At 50.9% G+C, this 23,787-nt stretch overlaps 2 protein-coding genes across 6 annotated transcripts in view; one reads left to right on the top strand and one right to left on the bottom strand.

Moving 5' to 3' along the window:
• Positions 1-2,615, top strand: part of AGAP3 (ArfGAP with GTPase domain, ankyrin repeat and PH domain 3) — a 53,486-nt gene extending 50,871 nt beyond the window's left edge. For all 5 annotated transcript variants that reach the window (XM_087860694.1, XM_087860693.1, XM_045792305.2 and 2 more), the window contains 5 exons: positions 75-229; positions 312-402; positions 558-780; positions 1,464-1,719; positions 1,893-2,615. In XM_087860694.1, the coding sequence (XP_087716820.1) occupies positions 75-229; positions 312-402; positions 558-780; positions 1,464-1,719; positions 1,893-2,099 (932 nt within the window). In that variant the 3' untranslated portion in view covers positions 2,100-2,615. The remainder of the gene's footprint in view (positions 1-74; positions 230-311; positions 403-557; positions 781-1,463; positions 1,720-1,892) is intronic.
• A 2,853-nt stretch (positions 2,616-5,468) lies between these two features.
• GBX1 (gastrulation brain homeobox 1) lies at positions 5,469-22,761 on the bottom strand. The gene is made up of 2 exons (XM_045792310.2): positions 22,233-22,761; positions 5,469-6,312 (listed from the first exon to the last, which is right to left on the bottom strand). Exons 1-2 carry the CDS (start codon positions 22,759-22,761, stop codon positions 5,759-5,761), a joined length of 1,083 nt encoding a protein of 360 aa, XP_045648266.1. The 3' UTR covers positions 5,469-5,758.
• Between the last annotated feature and the right edge of the window lie 1,026 nt (positions 22,762-23,787).

Raw genomic sequence — 23,787 nt, 5'->3', positions numbered from 1 at the left:
AGTGGCGCGGCCCCGGCTGTGTGTGCGGCAGGGCGCCCTGCCCTGACCGTGGTAAACACCCCCGTCTCCCACAGAGGCAGAGGAGTCGTTCGAGTTTGTGGTCGTGTCCCTCACTGGGCAGACGTGGCACTTCGAGGCCTCAACCGCAGAGGAGCGGGAGCTGTGGGTCCAGAGCGTGCAGGCCCAGATCCTCGCCAGCCTGCAGGGCTGCCGCAGCGCCAAGGACAAGGTTGGCACGGAGGCCCCGTTGGGGTGGGACCCAAGGTGGCCTTACGACTGACCGGCCACCCCTTGTCTCTCCCATGGCTCAGACTCGACTGGGGAACCAGAACGCAGCTCTGGCCGTGCAGGCCGTCCGCACCGTTCGCGGCAACAGCTTCTGTATCGACTGCGATGCCCCCAGTGAGTACGAAGGCCAGCAGGGCTGGGGTTGGGGAGGCTTAGAGAAAGCTCTACGAGGGGCTTGCGCTGGCCCTGAAGGAGGACGGGGGAGAGGACTTCCCTGTTGGTCTCGCTCTGGTTGCCCATGGACCTCACGATGCTTCCTCTCCTCCTAGATCCAGACTGGGCCAGCTTGAACCTGGGTGCCCTGATGTGCATTGAGTGCTCAGGGACCCACCGACATCTGGGGGCTCACCTGTCCCGGGTCCGCTCCCTAGACCTCGATGATTGGCCACCTGAGCTGCTGGCTGTCATGACCGCGATGGGCAATGCCCTGGCCAACAGCGTCTGGGAGGGGGCCCTGGATGGCTATGCCAAGCCCGGGCCTGATGCCTGCAGGTGAGTGGCTGGGGGGGCCATGAAGCTGGCCAGAGAGGGAGGGGGCGTTGGTGCTCTGTTATGGGGAAGCTAGGGCGGCCGGCCGAGTGGCTACAGCCGTGCTCAAAGGGTTAAAAGTGGCTGTTGCTCTGCTTGGCAGTTGGCCCCTTGGGGTGCCCCTCCCCCTCCCTGCCTGTCACTCAGGCTCCTCATAACAAGAGGCCCTTTCTGAGCCTTATCAGCAGGTCAGGGGCCAGCAGGAGGCGCATGCGCAGGGCCCTATCGCTCTGTGGCGTGAAGGCCCTCGACCGAGCTCCGAGATGGGGAGAATGGGTGGGCGATAGGATAGTGCATGGGCCCCTGGTGGAGGCCCCCCACCCCCTTTGTTCCGGCAGGGCCAGATAAGCTACCACGGGAGCCCTGCCTGGAATCTTGCTGCTCTGTCAGCCCCCTACGTCCCTGCTGCCCCCAAGGGGGCTCCCTTCAGCTTTCCTTCCTTTCAGCTTCTTCCACCCCCTTTGCGTTACCCGCTGTACGCCGTCCATTTCTTAGGCTCTTCTCATCACTGCTCTGTCCTACACTTTCTCTGTTTCTTCCTATTCCCCTTTGGGGTGTTTGTGTCATTCCCTGACCACCCTCCCCGGCCCCTGCCCGTTGGCTCGGGCCCTTCCTTGGCTCATGCCTTGATGGACCTGTGGTTGCAGAGAGGAGAAGGAGCGCTGGATACGGGCCAAGTACGAACAGAAACTCTTCCTGGCCCCGCTGCCGAGCTCGGACGTGCCGCTGGGCCAGCAGCTGCTCCGGGCCGTGGTGGAGGACGACCTGCGGCTGCTGGTGATGCTTCTGGCACATGGGTCCAAGGAGGAGGTGAACGAGACCTACGGGGATGGCGACGGGCGGACGGCTCTCCATCTCTCCAGTGCCATGGCCAATGTCGTCTTCACACAACTGCTCATCTGGGTGAGTCGTGGGCTCCCTCCTGGCCTTTCCAGTCCCACCCTCGAGCGCTCCCCTGACCTATCCAATCTCCTTTTTGCTCTGGCCCTTTGAAAGCCACCTCTCCTTTTTTCCCCAAGAACCCCTACCATTCTTGCCACGTCATGCCAACTGTGAAAATGTGCTTTCTTCTGCAGTATGGGGTGGATGTGAGGAGCCGGGACGCCCGGGGCCTGACTCCACTGGCCTACGCTCGTCGGGCTGGCAGCCAGGAGTGCGCAGACATCTTGATCCAGCACGGCTGCCCCGGAGAGGGCTGTGGCTTAGCACCTACCCCCAACAGAGAGCCTGCCAATGGCACCAACACCTCTGCTGAGCTGCACCGGAGTCCTAGCCTTCTATAAGGCCCGCGAAGAGGGCAGAGGGGCCAGAAGGACTCCGTGGCCTGGGGCCCCTCCTCCCTACAGGCACTGGGGGGAGCCAGACACAGAGACTGAGAAGCAGGGATGTGCAAAAAGGAAGAAGGAGAGGAAATGAAGAGTCAAATAAGAGAAGAGTTAAATGGGAGAGACAGAGGGACCAGAGGAGACCTCTGGGATTTGCAGCAGAGAGGGAGTGGAGCTATTCTAGCCCTCTGCCCTAGGGTGCCACTGAAAAGGGACAGGACCCTTTGGAGGTACCTGTGAGGAGAGGGGAGCAGGACCTCTCCCTCCTCCAGTTTCCTACCTTCTACTGCCAGCCCCCTGCAAGCCTTCGTCCTAAAATGGAGCCTGGACGGATAGGGCACAGGCTGGGGGGTGCTGGAGGAAAGAGACGAGGAGGTGATCTGTGAGTCCCGTGTAAATTTGTACATTGGACTATTTATGTTTGTGTACATATCTGGTGTGTGTGTGATGAGCCAGTAAACCAGACTGCGTGTGGCCTTGTTCTCCCCTTTTCTATCTCTGCCCTTCCAGAAATGCCCTTTAGCTCTACTTTGCTGCCGTCTCCTCCTGTCTGTGCTCTGGGACTTCCTTGAGCTTGTCAGTAGCACTGGCCCTGAACCCTGGAGGAGGTTCGGAGTTCTGTGCTTCCCACTGGAATCTCTGTGCTGCCTTCCCCTCCTCTCACCGCCCCCCGCCCCGGCCCTCCATTACTGCCCTCCGGCTGGTGTCCAGTCGCCTCTTGCCACACCTGGTGCCAGCCACAGCTCTCCCAAAGAGGGAACAGACGTATCATCCCCCTTCCTAAGAGTCTGGGAACTAGCTCTCACAGCCAGACGGACAGGGAGAGACTCAAGGCACAGGACCAGAATTCTGAGGATACCACAAGGGTAAGTGGCTAGACATTATTAGGACAGCACTTCTCTCGGGACGCCTGTCTAGGCTTTGCTTTTGGGGGAAGGGAAGGAGGTAGGTCACCGATGGCAGAACAGCCACCTGGATTCCCACCATCTTTCTTACCAAGCTGGGGGGAGAATCCTGAGCTCCTGTTTTTCCCTTTGACTATCCCTGATCCTAGAAAGACCCGAGGGAAACCCCTCTATACCTTTCTTGAAGGATGAGAACTTGCCGAGTTAAGGTTCTGCTCTCCGAGAAGCCTATTTTCCCATTCCTACAACCACTTTGCTGGTGGCCCTTGTTTTTTGCCACACTTAACGAGGCGGGTGTGGCGGGCTGGCCCTCCCTGTGGGCACCTGCCTGGGTGCAGGTAGATAACCAAGCAAGAAGCAAGTGCTCTTCAGAGAGGAAACCGGACTGCACTGTTCGTGGCCCACGCCCTTTTGCAAGGCCAACAGAGCCTTGACCAAAGAGAAGAGTAGAACCGAAACAACGCCTTGGGTCTGTATACGAATGGGTTCCAGAAATTACTAGCAATAATCACGTCCTTTATTTTCCCTAAGGAAAACCAGCTGCGCCCGTGGCTGGATACTGCCTGGTGTGGTTTAGGAGCCTTCATAGGTCAATGCAGAGGAAAACAGTAAATCAGAACCTTGGTTCTCTGTGCCCCCCCCCCCCCCGGCTTGGGCACAGAGCCAGAGAGCATCTGCTCTAGGCCTAGACCGGTAGACATGAATTCCCAACAGCCGAAGTGACAATAGCTCCTGTGATCTTCAACCACTGCCTGACTTCTCTCCTAAAAAGAATCTAACCCCATAGGTTCCTTATGTGGCAAAGACCACCTTAATCTAAATCCGGAATGGGGCGAGTCTGGGCTACATTTTTCTAGCCTAATTTTCAAGCCTTGCTGAACTGTAGCTGACTAGAGAAGACCTGCCCTGGATCCGTGCATCCTGGCTGGGGACTGTGACACTGGTGAATAACCAGTCCTTTCTGTTTGGTGGCCAAAACCAGCCAGCAGGAAGGGCCTGCCACGGAAGGTCTGTCTCCTTGTACGAGGCACGCAGCAGATGTTTGAGTAAATAGTGGCTGGCACGCCATTCCAGAAAGCGGGAACAGCAGTTTTCTAAGGACCGTTAGGAGACTGGCCAGGTATTTGAGCTTGTGTTTCCCTCCTTGACCTTAACCTCCCGAGTCTCCTTGCCCCACTCAGAGCCCTGCCGGTTCTTCTCAGTGGCTCTGTTCTCTACCCTGGCTCTCCTCCTGACTCCACGCAGGTCATGTTTCTTCCCCGCTTACCATGCTCCCAAACGCAGCTGGCATCTGTAATAACCTCTTTCCCCAGTGTCCGCGGCCCCGCTCCACAGCTGGTGCAGGAGAGGAGCCCTTCTGTGAAGGTGGGGGAAATGGCAAATAACTTCAGTCTGTCTTGTTTCCACTCACGGTATCCTCGTACCCTCATGTTTGCTTTGTCCACTAAGGCCATTCCTTCACTTGATCGTAGAATCCCAACCCCAGAGCTCCCAGTCCCCGTCTCTGCGGCTCCTCCCACAGCACACAGCCGTCCAGAACATCACACGTTCACTCCTGCCCCATACACTTTGCAGTGGGCCCTCTCCACCAATCTCATTTTACAACCGAAGAGGATCTGGTATCCCAGGCTGTGTGAACCAGACGATGGGGAGAAGGAGACCCCACAGTTAATGCAGTGAGAACAGAACTGGAAAGGAGTCTTACTCCAGGCCCTCCCATCTGGAATACCAAAGGGGGCCAGAGATGGATTCTGCTGCTGCGTCCTCTGCACAGAAAAGGATTGGTGATAAGGGTGAGCCCCCAAACTGCCCCAGTCACGGACAGGACTGGTAACCTCTACCGAGTTGGGGCGTGGACATACCGCAGCTAACCTAGGGTCAAGTACTGCGTTTCCCCATATAACACAAAAGGGAGCAAATCTCTTCTGAAGTCTGCCAACTCTCCCGAAGAGAAGAAAGCAGAGGTGAAGAAGCTTGCCTTGTTTAATGGGGAGAGAGAAAAGAAATGTGCCGGGACATGAGGTCTAGAGGTGTAGACAGTGGGCGGCGCCCAGATGGGAAGTGGAGGTGGCTTACACGGGGGAAGAAGCTCGTGCTGAGGGGTTCTAAGGAGGCTAGTGACAGTTTCATTCTGTTTCTTTGTATGCCCTTGTCCTACAGACAGGCGAGACAGCCCCCACCACAAGGCAGGAAGGTAGAACTGAACTCTGGCTGAAGATGGAGGGAACACACAGCTTCCTCAGTCTCGGGCTCAGATGGACAGAGGCAGATAGCTCCATATATACAAACTTTACAGAAAATAAATAAGGAGCTGTGATCAGCTTGACTAGGCTTCATCCTGGATTCTTCCCGCCACTGTGAGAAGTAATTCCAGGGCATTAGCTAGGAACCTTTCAGGCCCCTAGGCATGTTAGAACCCCCCCCCCCCGCCCCAGGAGTCCACCTCAATCCCCACAGCTCCTCAGCATCGAGAACCCAAGCCCCTTGAACCCTGAAGCCCCCAGCCTGAGGGTCTCTGGAATGGGCTCAGGGCCCAGTGCCCATGTCCCAGGTTGCCAGGAGAGCACCCCTAGCACGGACGTTGGTTGCCGCCTGAGCCCCCTCCCCAGGCAGGATCACCGGGGTAGCCCCTCTGGTCCACAGAACCCTGACCCAGTCTCAGAGCGGGCACGGAAACAGATCCCGATGCTTCCGAGGTCCTTGGGAGCCCCTTCAGGGCCGGGCCCCCTGCTCCATCTGTTGGTGCTGGCTCCGTACAGCAAACCTGTTGACATGCACAGGTATGGGTACGACGATCTTGGGGTTTCTTACGGGCTCCCCAGAACGGCTGCTCACATTGCCAGCTTTGATACGCTTCCACTTGGCCCGCCGATTCTGAAACCAGATCTTGACCTGCACCTCACTGAGCTTGAGGGCGTGGGCGATCTGGGAGCGCTCTGTCAAGCTCAGGTATTTCTTGCAATGAAACTCCTTCTCCAACTCCAAAAGCTGCTCACTGGTAAATGCTGTACGGCGCCGTCGGCTTTTGCCCCCAGGAGCTGTGACTCCCGCTGCCACCGGTGCCCCCTCCTCCGCTCCAGTCCCCAGGCTTCCCTTTAGCTTCGGTTTAGGTCCCAGGAGAGCCCCGGGGCCCCCTGCAGAACTGTCCAGGAAACCGTCGTCTTCGCTGTCACCGCCTGAGCCCTCTTCCTCCTGTTCGCTGCCTGCTGGGTCTCCTGCTGGTGCCTCCAGCTTCTCCTCATCTGAGCTGTACACTTTCCCCTCTGCTGTGGGGAGTGAGAACCAACGGACGGGAGGAGCAGGCAAGGAAGAGGCAGGCAGGTTGGAGGAGGCACGTGGAGCCGTGGCCAGGTGCGGACAGAATGGCAGCAGGGAGACAGAGACAAGGAAGGGATGAGATGGGGAGGAGACGAGACAGCACATCCAGGATAGGGGGTGGGGAAGAGGTTCAGGGAAGACAAAGAGATGGAAAGAAAGGTATTAACCAGCACAGATTTCACTACAGTGTGGGGGGGGGGCAATAAGTATACATCAAAGGAACGCCATTCCCAGGACCAGGGCCCCTCAACTTCACCACCGCCGCCGCCTCACCTCAGTCTCCCTACCCACTGCCTTCCCAGCTTTCTCCAAACCCAGGCCAAGGGCTTTTCACTCATTTGCCACCCCTCCAAATCCAGACGGCACAGGGCCCAGAGTGAAGCAGTGTGGCGCCGGCTCGGGAGCCTTTCCGTTGCTCTAGGTAGGAGGCGGCGTGGGGGAGGAAGCGCTTCTGTGGGGTAGATGGGGCGATCACATGCCAGCCTGTTACTCTCCTAGGGATCCTCACCTGCCCCGGGGTTGAGCTCTGCTCTGTCTCCCCACTTCCCTTCTTCCCTGGATCTAGAATCTTAGAATCTCATTTCCAGATGGAAACGGAAGTCATCTATTCCCCATCCTCATCAAACCCCCCACCCCAAACCTGGGCCCAAGAAATGTTATCAAGGGATTTGGGAGGTGTCCTTACCCCCACTTCTAGTTCTCCTCGACCAGCGCGGCCAGCCCAGAAGGGGGAGCCCTCCCTGCTACAGGCCCCCTTGTCTGTGGCCAGAGCTGCTTCCCGTTGCTCAGCTCTCCCAGGCCCCTTTCAGTCCCTGCCCTCCTCCTCAACTGTGAAATGACATCATCCTTCCCCACCAAGGACGCCAGAGCAGCACAAACAGCTGCTTTCTGCTCAGGTCCCGAATCCTGAGATCCTGAGCTTGACGTCAGCGGGAGGAACTGGAGGGAATATGGGAGAGGAGAAAGAAGTGCAACAAGGGAAGATGTAGAGAGGAAAATGGTAAAAGGGGGAATTTTGACTCATTTGGTAGACGCCTGATTATTTATAATTATAGCCAGATCAAGTGTCTTAAATCCATACGCAACTCTAATAGTTAATTCAATCGTTGGTTTTAATCCCACCCAAGGAAGATTTTGTCAGAACGGCAAATAACAGCAAATGTTTTCAGTAGTTGAGTTGTAAAACTGCCTTGTTTTCTGCCCAAAGGGCCAATACACAGCGAAACAAAAAGAAGAAAACCAACCAATAGGAAAGAGAACAAGAAGAAGTGGGTAACCTGGACACTAACTAGTCAGCTCTTTAACACCGAGCTCACGGGTAAAGGGGTTGGGGTTTCATAAGGGCGGAAGTGCGTCTGTCTGTAACCACCACACATCCCACAGACGCTCATAAACTCTGAGGTTGAGACCATGACCCGAAGTAAAAGAACTTCAGGGAACAGATAAATGCTTTATAAGAGAAGCAGGGTGTGTGACTGAACACCTTCCAGTACCCTCCCCGCCTGCCTGTGCTCCAGAAGGAGCGTCTCCGGGGTCTCCAGGACCAGCCCAGTACCTTGCCCATCCCCGGAGTTCCCTTCCCTTCCCTGATGCGATCAAGCTGCACCTGGAGAGCCATGTTTACACCTTCCTTAGAGGCCAGACTTCTCGGCCCACGTCCAGATCACCCACCTCCATCACACGCAGCCTCTCACACCTCGAGGGGATTTTTATCCCCAGCCCCTGCCCTTTCTTCCTTTAGGGCTTCATTCTTTATCTAATTTCAAACTCCACGTGGCGCACACTCGTGTGGGCTCACCCAGCCTACCTATGTTACTCCTACTCATTGCTTTTCCTCAGTGAGCGCTCTCTGTTCCCTCTAGCAGCTTCCCGGGCTTCTCGAGCACCAGCCTCACATCCATCCGTCCATCCGTCTGTCCCTTGGTCCATCTACAGAGGTTGCTCCTTGCCATATGTCCCACGCTTCCTCCCAGACCTCATTCTGGCCAAATCCATGTTGTTTTCTGCAAGAGTCACATCCTGGGTTCTCTTCTTCATTAACGGCTCCTCCCCACACTGTTTTCCATTTCCACAGAACTCAGACCTAACACGTCCCAAACAGAACTCCTGACCTCCCTCCCAAACGAGCTCTCCGCTGTCTGTACCCATGGCCTTCCCAGCTCAGTTAGTGGTAATTCCATCCTTCTTTTTGTTCAAATCAAGCCTTGTTCCTCTCTCAACCCGTGTCCACTCCCAGAGCCCGCCCTTCACACCGCGTCCCCTGCATGCGACAAGTCCCAGTCAGCATCGTATCTGCCTGGTTCATCAACCTGTTCTCCAAACTGGTTTCCCTGCTCCTGTCCTCCCCTCCCCTCCCCTGCCTACCCCATGGCCCATCCCCCAGATGATTCCTCTGTTCAGAATACTATACTCTCTACCTAGATTTTTGCACTCGCTCATTTCCTGTCTCCTTCGGGTCCTTACTTTACCAAGGAGACGTTCCCTTGGTACGTCTTTTTAAAATGAAACTTTCAGTACTCCTATCTTCGGTTTCTGCTTTGTTTCTATAATACATGTCACCAACTTTATTCATTTATTTTATTGTCTGTCTTTTCCTATTAGAATATAAGCTTCATGAAGGTAGGGATTTTTAATATACCTTTTCACTGCTGTATCTTCAGCATCTAGAAAATTATCTGCACAGAGTAGGCACTCAATAAATACTTGTTGACTAAATAAAAAACTATTCCCAAGCACTTTCTCCGCAACCCCCGTCTCCACCTCTGTTCTTCCTTTCCCAAGCCTCTCCTAAGATATTCCCCGCAGCCCGACCCCATCCAGTGCCCAGAAGACATTCTCTCCATGAGTATTATCCTACCCACTTCTCAGTATGCCTTCTGATCTCACATTAGCTGGAGAGAAACCGTCTGCAGTGGGGATCTATAGAATCTTATGCTCAAAGAAATAAGGGAAAATCCTTCACATCCTTACTAAATCCTCTTTCAATTTTAAAACCTGGTTTGTAGTACATAATAACAAAAAGCATAATGAAAGCTTGTAAAAACTCAGCCCAATATTACAATATTCTAAACAGCTGGTAAAAAGGCAGACGCTGGATTTCAGGGCTTGAAGGATGAAATCATTTAGCACAGTTACAAGCGCCCAGGGGGTGTCCAATAAATCTAAACTGATGATGATTGAGGGGAGGCTCCCAGGTTCCTTGATCTGGCAGGGCCCTCCCGAGATCATATCATCCCTCCCTCTGTCTTCAGACAGATTCCATAAAATCAAGCCCACGTAAGCAGACCTCCCTCAGTGCTGCTTTGAAAGCCGTACAAGGGGCACAGGTTCACAACCTCTCTTGGTTACTTGATCCCGGTGGGATGCTGAACGGCAGGGCAAGAGTTTCTCTCTGAGCCTTTATAATCCTGACTTTGAGGCCCCTGATCGGCAACTCTTGGAAGGAGGTGGGGGTGGGGCAATACGAGAAAGCAGCCAGGAGGGGGAAATACAGCTACGCTCTCAAAGGACAGGGTCTGGGGCAGTGAGTGACACTACGATGTGGGAAAGAAAGGGCCAAAGCAGGCAGAAAGAGGACTGGGACAGGAGACAAGTGGGGCAGACATAGTGGCCAGAGAATGAAATGATGAGTCAGAGAAGCTGAAGGGGCTGGAAAGCTTAGAGAAGGGATAGAAAAAAGAAAAAAGAAAATCATACCCCCTACCTTTCTTCCTCCAAAACACTGCTGCAGTTGGAGCAAAGCAAAACATCTTCACCCTGCCACACGCTCTTTGCTCCACCAAGACGGGCACTTGAAGGTGCAGTCCATACCCAGAGTGAAGGAAAGCGATTCAGTGGACTCGGATAGGCCACGGAGCAGCCCGGTTCTTAACAACATAGGATCCTGAAGTGGCTTACTATTTTCTTATGGGTTGGCTAAAAACTAAGCGCAAGCTACGTGAATAATTGGACTTGGTAGATATAATGTCCATAGAAGTAAATGACTAATTGCAGATGCTATAATTGGTTGATATGAGAAAAAAACAAAACCCAAAACCTTGATCCATAAAATGAGGCTTCTCCAAAAAATTTTACATGAGAAACGATTCTAATGAGAATAATTTTAGCAAAAGGAAAATGTTTAAATTGGAAACAATTTGACTATGTCCATAGGTAGGCCAAACAGATAGAAAGGTTCTGTTGTATACGAAAATGAGATTATTGGTAATATAAGAGTATATTGAGTTTTCAGCTTGTTCCTTACGTGTAAGTCTAGGTCTGAAAGAAGTGTGGTGTCTATCCAGGGGGAATGACTATAGGGCAGACCGGTTATTAGGAAACATCTAGAGTTCTTGTGAATTCTCGTAGTGGATGCTATTATCTTAAGAACCAGAAATCACAAGGTTTGAACCGTGATTATTTGTCAAGCCCATACCAGGGGCATCCTTCCCACCTCCAGAGAGCAGTACTCAGGCTCCGGGGACATACTTGCATGGGGTCTTGATTCCAAGAGGAAGGGAAGCAGACCAGAAATATAGAAAAGCCCATCTTGTGAATGGATCTGGTCAGGGAGGGAAGAGATCAAGGGCCAAAGAATCCATGGTCGGTATTCTCCAGGAGAACAGATAAATAGCACCAGATTTGCACTATCTCGAGGGGGAGTCCACAGCTGTGGTTGCCAAGAATGGTGGGCCTGAGTTGTGGTGCTGGAAAGTGGAAAACCACTTTAGACCCCCAGCTATGGAAAGTGGAAAACCGCTTTAGACCCCCAGACAGAGCGCCTCTGCTGCCCCTCATCCACCCTCTTCTGTTTTAGCTTCTATAAAATCAACAGCCTTTATTATTCGCTGAAGAGAAGTCTCTCCCCCATTACACTCAGTTCTGACTTCTCTTCCTCACACTCCCCCAACTACTGTCAGGACAGTCAGTCTCCTTCTGATCATCCTGGGTCAACTACTCAGCTTCCTGAATACAGAAACAATTGGGTGGGGGGCACCTGGGTGATCAGTTGGTTAGAAGTCTGCCTTCGGCTCGGGTCATGATCCCAGCACACTGGGACTGAGTCCCGCATCGGGCTCCTTGCTTAGCAGGGAGTCTGCTTCTCCTCCTCCCTCTGCTGCTCCCCCCACCCCCCGCTTGTGCTGTCTCTCTCTGTCAAATAAGTAAGTAAAATCTTTTAAAAAAAATGGGTGAGGTCAAAAGGTGGAAAGAAACCCAGGTCATCCCTCAAAAAGAGGTACATTTACCACCACTCTAGAACTTTATCATGATGCCCAGGACAGAATTATTTCTCTGTTCTTTCCGGAGACAGTAGTTTCTCCCATCATTTACAGCAATTAGCTCACTTTCCATTTGTGTTTCACTCGCCCCCGTTAATTTCACGCTACTCCTCCTCCCTATAACTTCAGGTGCAATAAGGAACATTCATTTTCACGTTCTCTCTCTCCACTCTTCCTATGACCCTTCAGCATTCCTTACTGCAAATTGACATGGGAATTTTCTCTACACCATTGCAATCCAGAACCCCTCCGACCTTCATGACAGGTTCAGGGCAATTTCCCCACCACTCAGAGCTCCCCTCATGACGGAGCAGCACTACCGTTGCCAAGGGCACCCTTGTTACCTTCGACATTCCAAAACATTTTCCACACTTATTATTTACCTTGAAGCAACTCACTGAAATCGAGTAGACCTATTAGTAGTACTAATGGAAGGTTGGTAACCTTATCTCAGGTGAAAAAACTGAGTTTCCGAAAGATTAAATGATTCTCCTAAGTCACACAGCTAGAGATAGATTAATGTCTAGAAACTTGGTCTCTGAAATCTCCAACCAATGCTCCTTCTATCCTTTCCCCTCCCGCTCCAAGAAAATGCCCAGATGCCTCATCAGATAAATAACCTTGCTACCCAGTTTCAGTCCAGACCCCATCCCTTTCACTGATCACTCCAGAGCCCCAGCCTGATCATTAATACCTCCCCTTAGACACTCAGAGAAGGCTCTTAAAATTACCGTAGGAGAGGCCCCACCCACCAAATTTACCTTGAATAGGCTGTTTGTCCTGTCATTTCCCCAAGACAAAATTCCTATCAGATCAATTTTTTTTCTGTCATTATTGGTTTGTATGATGTAATCTTACCAGTCAGCGTTCCTTTTATTTAGAAATGCATTTTCTCGTTTTAAAAATACCATTGCCAAACTCTGGAAACAGTTTTGGTTTAATATCCTTTTTTTTTTTCTAGCTTCTAGTTTACAAATGTGTCACCCCCCCGCCAAGTGCAGTCTTTCCCGTGCAGGAATCAGGGTCACCGAGGAACAGACACTTTTCTACCGTCTTCATCTCTCTCCACCTTCCTCATTACAGAGCTCTCTTCAGAGCTCCTCTCCCGTTGTCCCTTCCATCACCCCAGGGCCACTTCTCCAGCCAGAGAGAAGGCTTTCCTCCCCGATACTGAAAGGAGCTAAGATACATCCCTGCCCTCTTTCTGCTCGAGGTAGACGTCTGTTCGGGGTTTGCTTTGTCTGCCCAGCATCCCTTCCTCCTTTTGTCCACTAACAACACCCCCTTCCTTTGGGCACTGCTTCTCATCAACCACCCAGGACAGTGGGACTGTCCATCACACTTCCCCACCTTCATGACAACGTAGGCACGTGACCTGCATCTGACCAATCCTAACATCCCATCTCGCCCATCTCCCTGGAGACTGGACTCAAGCTAGTTAATCAGTCACCCTAGAATTTTGTGTATGCTAGAATCCACTGGGGTCTCCACTGGGATCATAAAAAATTAGAGCTGCTTATGTTTGTGCCCTTCCTTACTTCTCTTAAGGAGAGAACGAGGCAAAGGAAGAGAGAGGAGCCGGGTTAAAAGGAAAGAAAGATCTAGCAATACGGCTTGCATTTCTGGATCCATGCACCTCCTGTACTTAGAGTCACGTGAATCAATAAATGCCCATTTTAGCTTAAACTGGAGTTGAGGTACTGTCACTTGCAAACCAAAGAGTTCTACATCCAATGCTGTAACTGGAAGTGACAATGATCACATGGCTCCAGGGGAAGTGAGCCTCTCCACCTCACTCCCACAGCTCGCCCATCCCAAATAATGTCTCCACGTTACCTGAAAGTATTCATAATACCACCACCTAATATTCCACCAGCTTGAAATTCACTTGGACTTTTAAAAAATCTCCTTGGAGCACCTGGGTAGCTCAGTCGGTTAAGCACCTGATTCTTGACTTCGGCTCAAGTCATGATCTCGGGGTCATAAGATCCAGCCACGTTGGGGCACCTGAGTGGTTCAGTCAATTGGGCATCTGCCTTTGGCTCAGGTCATGATCCCAGGGTCCTGGGATCAAGCCCCACATCTGGCTCCTGGCTCGGTGGGGAGCCTGCTTCTCCCTTTGCCTGCGGCTCCCCCTGCCTGTGCTCTCTCACTATCTCTCTACGTGTCAAGTGAATAAAATCTTTAAAAAAAAAAAAAAAATCCAGCCCTTCATAGGGCTCCACGCTCAGTGGGGAGTCTGCTTCTCTCCTTCTCCCTTACCCCCACATCCCACTCTCTCTCTCAAATCAATAAATAAATCTTTTTTAAAAATCTCCTTAATCCATCTGAGTATGAATTATTTTAATCCAGTAGCTTTGCTCCTAACATCAAGCTGAGATCAGATATATGAGAGAATAGGAATTGTGGCGAAGAAAGGAGAGGTGTTTTTTTATATATACAATGTAAAGAAAAGAAGAACAGGCCCCAGTGGGACACAGAAGGGCTTCGGTAGTCTTGGGATCCACAGAGAATGTTGAAATGCGAGACAGAGAAACCAAAGGAGGGAGAAAGAGCCAAAGAAAAAACGTGAAATCTGCTCTTATGAGACGCATACACTGGTTCTCTTCTGGCCTTCCCCCCAGAAACACCTCGCAGAATACAGTGCTATTTCTATCATTACTCCCAGAGGTATCTCTCCTTGTCATACAGAGTGTCACCTATCCTAGCCAGTTCTTAATAAAGAAGTCTTCCCCAACTTAATTCCCAGGCACGCTCCCCATCCATTTCCAGTACAAGGACAATACCAGGAATTTCTTGCACACTGATTACTTTAGGATGCTTGACAAGCACCTTCTCACTTAATCCTTAATTCCGTGAGCTAAGTATTGTTGCCCTATTCTGCTTGTGAGCAAGCTGTGACTGCAGACGTTAGGGTTTTGCTGTTGATATTTCTCTCACAAAAAAAGAGTAGCGTCAAGATCTGTATCCAAAGCCCATGCTCGTTCCTCCGCGCCGCACCCCATCTCTTTTGTGAACACTGAATTCCCATGTCCCCTGTCACAAATACCGTACCAGATGAAGAAATAATAGAGAAGGCCAGGGACTGATTCCACAACTTTTCCTTTTCTCACTCCCTGATGGGCACGGCTTCCTTCCCCACCAGGGCGTCAGGCACAATTGATCCCCAATCTTTTTGGCCTCAGTACGATCGCTCACCTTCATGAAATGTTTCTCTCATTTAATATGACAAATGTACACAGCCATAGCTCCAGTCACCCCTCCCCGATCCCAGATGACGAAGCCTTCAGGTCCTGAAGCCCAGACCTGATTTCGCCTCAAGATACACATATCCCAGCCCACCTCTTCTTTGGCTGCCACGACAATTCAGCACTGGGAAGTAGAGAATTTCCCCCAATCCCTTTGCTCAGGATGCTTTTTTTTTTAAAGGAAACAATTCATTAATAGAGGTATCCTTACAGATAAAACTGAATCGTAGAGCTGGAAATGACTTTGGAGATCATCTAAACCAAACCGCTAATGGTACTGATGAGGAAGTTAAGCTACAGAGAGGTGTGGCCAGCATCCCTCAATCCCGTACTCCCCGTGTGTGCCCATCGCGGAGAATAGCTGTCACTCACTCCAGCCCAAAGCGCTTCTTACCTTCGCTCTCAGGATAATTTCCTCTTCCTCCCTTCTCTTCCCATTGCTCCCAATACAGACTTCCACTGTAACACCATTTCCTCAATCCAGTCAAGAAATCCATCTCCCATTACCCCTAGTTCAGAAGTATCTTTCTGTTTCTCCCATCCTCAGTTTTCGCATCCTAGTCTCTGGGAGTCCCTGCAGCCCGTTGCTTCTAACACAGATTCTCAGTTCGCCACTTGAAGGTCACTGCTTTCCCATCCACGGTGGGAAGGGAATGAAGACACTGCTTCACAACCACTTCCTATGACAACTTCATTCACCTTGTGGGAGTTGCCGTCCTATCACACCAAATTCAAGCATCTCGTCCCCCTAAGTTGTTTCTCCCAATTAGCACACCAGTATTTCTTCCACGTGACGCTAAGCTGACACTTTGCTCCCGTATTTCTCCCGTATTGAAAAACTCTTCCCCGCTGCTGCCAACCCAGACCGCTTTGCTCGCCGTCATGACAAGTGTAGCCAGGGGCACCACCACTGGCATCGAGAGCTCTGTCCTTTACACCGGTTTGGAACCAGGGCTTCTCTCTTACCCCACAGCATGGGGCTTTTTTTCCTGCTCCCTCTAGATAAAAATTCTCTCCCACCAAACTCTTTCCTTGTCATCGTTCCTATTTAAGTTTCCCTCTTTTTGTCCATCCGCTCCACCATGCTCTCATTTCTATTTCCTCATTCCCAGCTTTAAGGCAAAGATCCTTCTTTCCTGATTACTTCCGAGGCAAATTCCTGCCTATAGCTTCCCATCGTAACATTACTCTCGTTGCAAAGCACTTTGTTCATCATGCCATGTTCCTCCTTTCCAATTAAAATATTTCCCCCTCGTTATTTCAATTACTGCCTTGCTCCCATTACTCCCAGTATAGACTATTTATGCCCATCACTCTAAGAATTATCCCCCTAATCATCTAAATATTTATCTCCACATTTCCATTTGCCACTGTAGAGATCTCTCTTCTCTATTCAACCCTCCCAAGTGTTACCTTCACTGTGGTATAAGGTACCTCAGTATCCCATTCCGATGCTTCAGATATAATTTTCTTACCATTTCTGGGATTTCTGTCTCTCAACTAGGGGTTCTTTTTTTTTTTTTTTAAGATTTTATTTATTTATTTGACAGAGATAGAGACAGCCAGCGAGAGAGGGAACACAAGCAGGGGGAGTGGGAGAGGAAGAAGCAGGCTCATAGCGGAAGAGCCTGACGTGGGGCTCGATCCCATAACGCCAGGATCATGCCCTGAGCCGAAGGCAGACGCTTAACCGCTGTGCCACCCAGGCGCCCCATCAACTAGGGGTTCTTAACCTTTTTTGTGCCATGAACTCCTTGGCAGTCTGATACAACCTATGAACCCCTTCTCAGAATAATGCGGTTAGGGTATATAACATAAAATGTACAGGATTACATTAGAAGGCAACTATATAAAATTGCAGTTTTCAGATATTTAAAAATGAATTTGTGTTATAATCATGTATGTTTCTTTGCTAATTCATTAAACAAGATGCCTACAAAGTCTATAAATTTATAAGAAAATATCTATGATTTCTGTTGGTGACACAAATCTGTTACTGCTGAAACTACTATGGTTTCTGGCCTACACTCATAACTGAAGAAAATGCCAAATTTTAGTTAGAAGTTCATTAAAATAAAGATATAATTTTCCCCCACCCATAATGAACAGATCCTTTTATAAGAGGTCCATGAAATCCGTGTTAGAACCCTACTTTAAACATCGAAGCTAGAAAAACAAGCTTTTATTTTATGGAATTGACGCAAACATTAAAAATAATCTGAATCAAAACCTTTATGTTACAGATGAGGACACTGAAGCCTAGAGAAGTTGTAAGACTTTGAGTCTCCCGTAGTGTCTTGAATATGCTAAGTCCGTAACAGACACTCAGTAAACGTTCCCTGAATTGAAGGAAGCAATTTGCCAAGGTTTCGCAGCTAAGTGACAAAGCTGGCACCTCAGCCCGTGTGTCACGACTCCTCGACTCCTCGACTCCTCGATAAATGTTCTTTCAATCACATTAAGTTAAAGCAACATGTGCCTTTCTATAAATGCCAATGGAGCAAACACTCCCACTGTGTGCTTTTCCTCAACATTTCTAGGAAAACACGGGTCTCCATCACTTCCAAGTAAAATTCCCCTCCTGTTTCTAACAACAGAAGTCTCTGATTCTGTGCCACATTATTATTTCCTGTTTTTCTCTCATCAGTAAATACATCTTGACGGTCATAATGGGTACCTATTCAAAAATTAATCGATGGTCATCTAAAATGTTCTCTCGCTATAATTGAGTGCTTAGCTTATAGCAATCAGCCCTCAAATATCATGCTCCTAGGAAGTTTCCCAAGTCTCCTTGCATGATTTCCATCATTACTGCCAATCTCTGTTCAGAAATTAGCAAATTTTGGGGCGCCTGTGTGACTCAGTCAGTTAAGCATCCAACTCTTGGTTTCAGCTCAGATTATGATCTCAGGGTCCTGGGATCGAGCCCCATGTCGGGCTCTGTGCTCAGTGGGAATTTGCTTGAGATTCTCTCCCTCTCCCTCTGCCCCTCCCCCTGCTCACTCTAAGATAAAATTGTTTTAAAAAAATAGGTTTTTTTTTTCTTTTTAGTTTTTAAAAATAATGTTCACTAGGGACACCTGGGTGGCTCAGGTCATGATCCCAGGGTCCTGGGATCCAGTCCAGCATTGGGCTCCTTGCTCAGTGGGGAGGCTGCTTCTCCCTCTGCCTGCTGCTCCCCCTGCTTGTGCTGTCTCCCTCTTTCTCTGACAAATAAGTAAATAAAAATAAAATAAAATAAAAATAATGAAACAAAATAATGTTTACTACACTGCCATCTCCCGGGTTCATTCCATCACATTCTCTTTCTTATATCATCTCAATGTTTTCTTTTCAAATGTTTTCTTCACCATGCTCAATACTGGCATTATCTTTCACATCAATCTCTCACTAAATTTTTATCATCCATCCAACAATTATATTTGGATTGTCTACCATCCTTCGCTTCTTACGTCTTTGTTTTCAAGCAATCCAACTCCTTCCTCCCTGAATCATTGCCCTAAGCACCCCCAGCTTAAAGTTTTCTTCTGCATTTCTCCAGATGGACAGCTCTTTCCATCACGCCCCCCAGCACACGGGACATCCTTACCCATCGGTGCTGAAATGTGCACATCTTCAAGTCAGCTCGGATCACTCCAGGCAGAGTTCACAGGCACCTTCACACAACGCAGGGTCGCCACTGCCCCACTCACTCACGGCAGAATTCTCTTTCCCTTCTCTCGTTTAGACTTTACGGCTGTCTTTTCCCCATTCTTCTAATACATCGAAGACTTTGCTATCACCCCAATTCAAAGCTCCTTTTCCCCATCACTCTCACGTGACTCTGCTCTTACGACTCTCTAGATCTGTCATGTGGATGAATACAAGTCACCACTGCCCATGTGAGGCCACTGGCCCTTTGAAACGTGGCTAATCTGAACTGAGATGTGCTGAACGTATAAAATATACACTGGATTTCAAAGATAATACGGAAGGAAGATATAAAAGATCTCAAGTTTTTTTATATTAAGTAATGCTAAAATAGTATTGGACATAATGATTTAAATAAAATATATTATTAAAATTAATTTCACCTATTTATTTCCACCTTTTTAAGATGGCTAATAATATTCTAATTACGTAAATGGCTTGCTAGACAGCACTACTCTGGGGTCTTCTGCTGATTCATACTTTTAAATCTTCTCTATGAATTCAAAATTCTCTCCTCTTTTATCACTTCTACTAAGACACCTTCCCCAATTATCCTCACTGTTCCCCACATTCTAAACCCAGAATTATTTTCAATCTAACATTCTCAGTACCTCTTCTACCCATTATTTCTGTACGTGGTATTTCTTTTTGCCTGATAATATAGCTTCTGCCCCTGCAGCTGAGTCAGAATCAAGTTGTTTTCTCCAGCATCAGTTGTAGTCAGGTGGTGTCTATGTTAACTCGAAGCAAATTTTCAAAAAAAAAAAAAAAAAAGTAATTCCCAACAAAAAAGAACTTCATTCATCATTCTCCAGATTGGCCTAGCTTCACTATAATTTCATTTAACAGCATTAGTAACTGTAAAACATTAAACAAATATAAATTAATAATTTCAGACCAATGTCACCCATTCACACTAGAACAGTAATTCCTCCTCTGTCATTTTAAAGATAGCATTCTTTCTCCAAACTCTTCTAATGTTGAGGTTTCAATCCCATTATTCAAGCAAAAACTCTCATTTCACGCTAAATACTCTAATACAATTTCCAAAATAGAGTATTCGTTTTCCCACCATTTTCAGCACAGGCCATGTGTCATCACTCCCCAAACCGATTTTATGTCTAACATTTCTGGAATTTCTTTTTCTTTTCTCAACTACTTCAGGAGAAAAAAAATGAAGCCTGGGCAGGTGGGCGTGAGTGGTGTGGTGAGGAAGACTCAGGAGAGTCTGTACTGAGAATGGTACGAAGTGGGGGTCGCAGATAGATCTCCCAGTCTCTATCCTCCTTGTTTGTTTCTTCTGAAATCTCTCCTTCCTGCCCTGCCCCCCAAGCCCCACGACAAACCCTTTACGTGTACCTCTTCCCAATACGAGCCATTACCTTTGCTCTACCGTCTCTCAGCATCCTTCCTCTGTAAGGTCTCCTTCCCATCATTCTTGTCTTTACTCCAAGAACAAGTGTCTTTTGATTGCTTCCAATATCTTCCTTAGATGATGATCTTTCCTTCATTATTCTCTCTATATAAATTCCAGTTTACCATCACTCCCAGTATTAAAAAAAAAAAAACCTTTTAACAAAATCACTCCTAGTGTTGACACTTCCCTGTTTCCCACCAGGACATTTATTTAGCTCCTTCCCAAGCCTCTCAAAACAGAACTCTTTCACACACCATTTCTGATCCAGAGATGCTGTTCCCTCTTCCTCTAGCCCAGGCTAGAAATCCTTCATACCTCTCTCTTCCAGTAGACAGACCTCTTCTCCCTCATATTTTCCCTTTGGATAATCTGGGGATAGTGTGCATTTGTTGGCCCTTCCTTTCCTCTATTCTTCTTTCCTCAGTATTTCTCTTCTGTTCTTTTCCTCTGCTTACACCCCCCTACACTATCTGATTTTACAGCCAATATTCTACCTGCTTCAGAAAAGAGCCTTCATTCTACAAATGGGTCAAAAGAAACAACTGAGGGGAACATGAAAGAGTAGGACAAGTTCTCCCATGGTTTAGGCATATTCCTCCCCAGCTCCTCCCCTAGCATGTCTCCCTTTCTGCTCCCCCTCAGCTCGTCTCTTCCTCAGGTGTCTGCTTGCTCCTCCAGCTCCTATTGCCCCCAAGCCATCCCTCTGATGGTCTGCCTTGCTCTTTTCTGCCTTAGGACTATTATTCTGAAAATCCTACTGATCCGTTCTTCAGCTCATCCTGCCAGCTGCTCCTCCTCCCCTCCGCTCCGGGCCCTCTCCTCTCGTGGACATTTCCTCCCACTTTCCAGTTGCTGCTCTGTCATTTCCTTTTGATCCTCCTTAGGAGATGCTGCTCAGACTTTAGCCACTGGATCCCCCTGGCCCAACCAGGTACGAAAACAACAGCAGAATCCTCAAAGCCAAAATGCCCAGGGCTGAAGGGGAAAAGGGGAGGAAGACAGGCCCTGTAGCAGCACTTGGGGTCTGAAAGTGGTTAGACCTTCGGACAATTTCAAGGAAGGGCCCAGAAACATATCACCGGGAACTGTCTTCTCCTGGCAAAGGACAAAAGGACTCTTGGATCTCCTCCTTGCCTCTCCTAGAGTCAGCCCCCAGGCCTCCCTGGGTCACTGTTACCTGCTAAGCTGATGTGACGAATGGTTAAGCAGAGGTGGATTTATCCTGGTGCTAAAGAAGTTTCAGCTTCAGGAACCCCACACTTGCACGCAGCCTGTTTTTCTTAAACAGAGTCCACTAAATTGTGTAAGCTCTGGATCTCACCACACCTGGGTCTGCCCCTGGGTACGGGAAAGCTTTTCTGGCACCTAGGGGTTGAGGATCAATTAGGGAGGTCAGGAGGGCTCCGGGTAGCTTGATTCTGAACAGGGTTAGGTTTAATACACCCTGCCTCTATTGAGAGAGCATCTTCCCCTGAATTATCTCTTAGCTGAATCTCACTGGTTCCAGAATCTTAGCTACCTTCTTGACTCCAGGCATTTGTGCCACGCCCAACCCAGCCCAGCCTTTAGCCTCCATCTTGACCTCCCGGTCAGTCCTGGTACAGCAGGTGCTAGGCCCCTGCTAGCTAATGTTCCCTTAGGCCCCCTACTCAGTTCTTCAAGGCTGATCTCTAAATATGCCAATTCAGAAGTGATCTCTACTACTAAGGCAAAGACAGGTCACCACCGTGGTCACCACTGCTTTAAGACCCTCCCTTTGCCCCTGCATTCACAGAGCCTATTTGGGGTCAATACAAGCTTCTCAGGAGCCAGAACTGCCTTCCCCTTTCTGAATTGACAGCTGCTCCAGTGTACCTTCACCCTATGGTCTTGCTAAGTGTCCCCAGGAATCCCACACTTGCAGCGTCTCTATTCTACGCAGAGGAGAAAAATGAAGGGATTCTTAAAATCTCAGGGAAGTGGGAGCCAAGGCTTGAGGACTAGAATGCTGGGAGGAAAGGTGCTAATTTGGAAGGGAGTACTGGGAAGTCTTTGGTGCGGCTTCAGGCACTCTGGAAGACAGAGCAGGGCAGCGGTTCTGGGATCTAGAGGTGCCGTGTTTGGAACAGAATTGGAGGTGGTTCTGCAGAACCCGACATCTGGGGGTCTGGGATTCCAGGGCTCCAGGCAGGTGCTGAGATTCTGAGCAGGCTGCTGTCTGGGATTTCCCAGTGAACGAGCCTCCCGCCCGGCGCCCTGGTCGGCCCAGCACTTACCCGGCAGACTTGGGAAAGTCTCTGAGAAGTGCGGAGGCGGGGGCGGTGGGGGCTCTGCCACTTTCTCCCGGGTGGGCAGCAACTCGTCGGCTTCCAGCCCACCCTCCGGGCGACGGCCGCCCGGCTCAGGGTTGTTTCGGGCGGCAGTGGCGGCAGCGGCAGCGGCGAGCTCCTGGGGCCCGTAGAAGGCGTCGGGCGGCTCCGCGAAGCTGGGCAGCGCGGTGGTCAGCGCCACCATCGAGGGCACGGCCTGGCCCAGTCCCGCACAGAAGGTGTTGGTAAGGCGGCCGGCAAAGGAGGCTAGTGGGGCGAGAGGCGGGAGGCCAGCAGGCAGCGGTGCAGGGGCCAGCGCCTGCGGCAGCACTAGCGGCCGGTAGGGCATGAACATGGGATAGCCGGTGTAGAGCAAGTGGCCGGAGCGAGGCGGCGGCGGCCCGATCAGGGAGTCGATGGAGAAGGCAGTGCCCGGGCCCCCACCACTGCCCCCGCTGCTGCCCCCGGGGGCACCCCCGCCTCCAGCTCTCTGCATCGTGCCCGGAGCTACGGCCGCCCCGGGGCGCTGCCCTCTGGGCGCCGCGGTGCGCCCCGCGGCTCGGGCGCCCCGCGTGGACACGCAGGGCTCGCTCCCAGGCTCCCGGCCGAGGTGGCGGCGGGGCGCGGGCTCGGCGCAGTGTGGCTCCGGCGCCGCGCTCCCTCTCTCTCATAAGGAGGGAGGGGGCGGGCGAGCGGGCGGGCTGGGGGTGTCGCCCTCCGGACTCATCCATCTTCCTCAAATTACGCTTCACTTCCTCCCTCCGCCCGCCGCTGCCGCGCCCGGCTCCGCTCCCTCCGCAGAGCCCGTTCCCAGCGGCCCGGCCGGCCGGCCCGGGACCCCCGCCCGCCCCCCGCGGCCCAACCAACTATTATTAATGGAGATTGATGAGGCCGGACACGCCGCTTTGTGAAAGTTTGCGGCCGACGAGAAGGCGGCGGCAGCTGCTGGGCCGGTGCCCCTCCCTCCACCCGACCCGCCCCCCACTCAGCCCACCCTGCCCGGGCGTGGACGTGGCGCGGGACGCCAGGCAAGGAGGGCGCACCGGGACTGGCGGGCGGCGCTGCCGGACCACAACGCCCCAGGCCCCGGGCCACCGCCCTCCGTCGGACCCTGGGCCGGTCCCCGGCGTGCCTCCCCGCCCCCGACGCCCCTTCCCCGGCAGTCCTGAGGGCAAGCTCTGGCCACGCGGGCTGGACAGGACCTCCGCGCCCCGTCGGGCGACGAGGCGGGAACGGCAGGGGGCGCGCTCTGCCGCCGGAGCTCAGGGCCCTTGTACGGGGCCCTTTTCCCCTTGGTAGTTTCTTCCCAAGCCCATTCCCCTCTCCCTGGGTCTCATTTCTCCTGACACTGGCTCTTCCCCCGTCTTCCTCGTTCCCTTCTCCGACGCGGACTACCTCAGTTCCTCACTGTAGCCTCTGTGGGTAATTTCCCCGAGTGCCCACACTATGCCAAGTACTTACCATTCCTCTCACCTTCCCTCCATCTTCCTCCCATCCCTTACTTGCTTTTCCTTCCTCCACT

The sequence above is a fragment of the Ursus americanus genome, chromosome 3 (assembly GCF_024610735.1).
Source record: "Ursus americanus isolate L20-20 chromosome 3, mUrsAme1.1.p, whole genome shotgun sequence".
Lineage (NCBI taxonomy): Eukaryota > Metazoa > Chordata > Mammalia > Carnivora > Ursidae > Ursus > Ursus americanus.
Note: the sequence above shows the minus strand (reverse complement) of the source record. Positions and strands in the feature narration are given on the sequence as shown.